Source organism: Otolemur garnettii, unplaced genomic scaffold (assembly GCF_000181295.1).
Source record: "Otolemur garnettii isolate 467f Iridium unplaced genomic scaffold, OtoGar3 scaffold00077, whole genome shotgun sequence".
In the NCBI taxonomy this organism is placed as follows: domain Eukaryota; kingdom Metazoa; phylum Chordata; class Mammalia; order Primates; family Galagidae; genus Otolemur; species Otolemur garnettii.
Window position 1 is genome coordinate 2354353 of NW_003852472.1, and position 1832 is coordinate 2356184.

Genomic DNA, 1832 nt, shown 5'->3' on the forward strand with positions numbered 1-1832 from the left:
TTATGAAGTAATTGTGTTAATGTTAAGTATCACTTTCATAATCATTATCCTTTACCTACTTTGACCAGAAAATGTAAAAACTAATTTAAGTAGAAAAAGAAAAGTTAGTTCTCTTACAGTTATAGCAAAGACCTGAATTAAACATATCTGATCCAGTCTGTTCTTGGATCTAAGGGGAAAAAAAAAAAAAAATCCTAAAGTCTTTTAAACAAAGTAAGAAAAAAACTACAAAGCCAAAAAAGACCAAAAACAGAATTATCAAAAAGAGATCAAAAAGATAAAGCAAAGGCATATTGGTACACAGTATAGTAATTGTCACATCATTAAACATTTGGTTCCTCAATAATAAGTAAAGCAGACTTCAAATACAACAGAAATGTGTTCTATAAGCTACATTGGAAGCTCCAATTCTGACGACAATAAGTCAAATAACAGAAAAAAAAAAAAGCACATACCTCAAAGTCACACTCTTCTCCAACAGCATATTTGGTCATGATCTCCAGCCAAGCAGTATCTACTAACTTCTCTAAGGAGGCTGTGTTGTGGTGAACCATTTCCAGAACCAGTTTCTCATACCAGGCAGGGAACTCCTCCTTCAAACTAAACAAATACATTATTAGTTAACAAGAAAACACAGAAAAACCTACCCCAAAATTTAATTCAGATCAATTCAAACGTTTCTTTCTTTTCTTCTATTTCTCTCTTCTTTTTTTGGGAACAAAGTCTTACTCTGTTGCTGGAGCTTAAGCACAGAGGTATCTTGATAGCTCACTACAACCTTAAACCCCTGGGCTCCAGTGATCCTAAGTAGCAGGGACTATAGACATAAGCTTCTAGTCTCCCTACCCTGGTTAAGGCTGTTTATTACCTTTGTCCTCTTCCAACTGCCCTCCCCACTTCTCAGACTCCTTAACATGTCCTCAGACTCCTTAATTCCATGAGCCCTTTCTGGCCCCCGAGGTAACTTTTTATTTTTATTAAGCCTCCCACATAGTCACTCAGGTTTAACATTCCATTGTCTATGGTTATTTCTGGGGAGTGATGTCGATAATGATGTCCACGTTCTTTTACTATGTGTCATTTACATTTTTAAAAGTGTATACTACGTTTATAATCAGAAAAAAAAAGATTTGTACTTTAAATAAAAATATCAAAGCCTTAGTTTTTTTCAAAACTCCTCCCACTACCCCCTATATTCTATTACCTATCAAATCAAATAAAACATTTCCCAAGTACATACTACAAAATCTTTCATCTGATGTAATGGATTTTTTTTTGGGGGGGGGGGAGAGACAGAGTCTCACTCTGTTGCCATGGGAAGAGAGCGCCGTGGCATCTTAGCTCACAACAACCTCAAACTCTTGGGCTCAAGCAATCCTCTTGCCTCAGCCTCCCAAGTAGCTGGAACTACAGGCACCAGTAATAATGCCCAACTAGTTTTTCTTTTAGTAGAGATGGGGTCTCTCTCTTGCTCAGTCGGGTCTCAAACTGCTGAGCTCAGGCAATCTATCCACCTCAGCCTCCCAGCATGCTAGGATTACAGGCAAGAACCACTGTGCCAGGCTGATGTAATGGATTCTAAGATCAAATAAATTTGAAAACCACTAGATTAAATCAAGTTAAAAAGTTTCTCTACTGCAGGTTTTTTGAAAAACTTTAAATGTTCATATACATTATAATTTTCTTTCTTTTTTTCTTTTTTGAGACAGAGCCTCAAGCTGTCCCCCTGGGTAAAATACTGTGGCATCATAGTTCACAGCAACCTCCAACTCCTAGGCTCAAGTAAGTCTCCTGTCTCCACCTCCCAAGTAGCTGGGACCACAGGCACCCGC

At 37.7% G+C, this 1832-nt stretch overlaps 1 protein-coding gene across 2 annotated transcripts in view; it reads right to left on the reverse strand.

The window, feature by feature from the left end:
- The window catches only part of BAZ1B (bromodomain adjacent to zinc finger domain 1B), an 84061-nt gene that overhangs the window by 66503 nt on the left and 15726 nt on the right, over positions 1-1832 (reverse strand). For both annotated transcript variants that reach the window (XM_012807893.2, XM_012807894.2), the window contains exon 3: positions 456-600. In XM_012807893.2, the coding sequence (XP_012663347.1) occupies positions 456-600 (145 nt within the window). The remainder of the gene's footprint in view (positions 1-455; positions 601-1832) is intronic.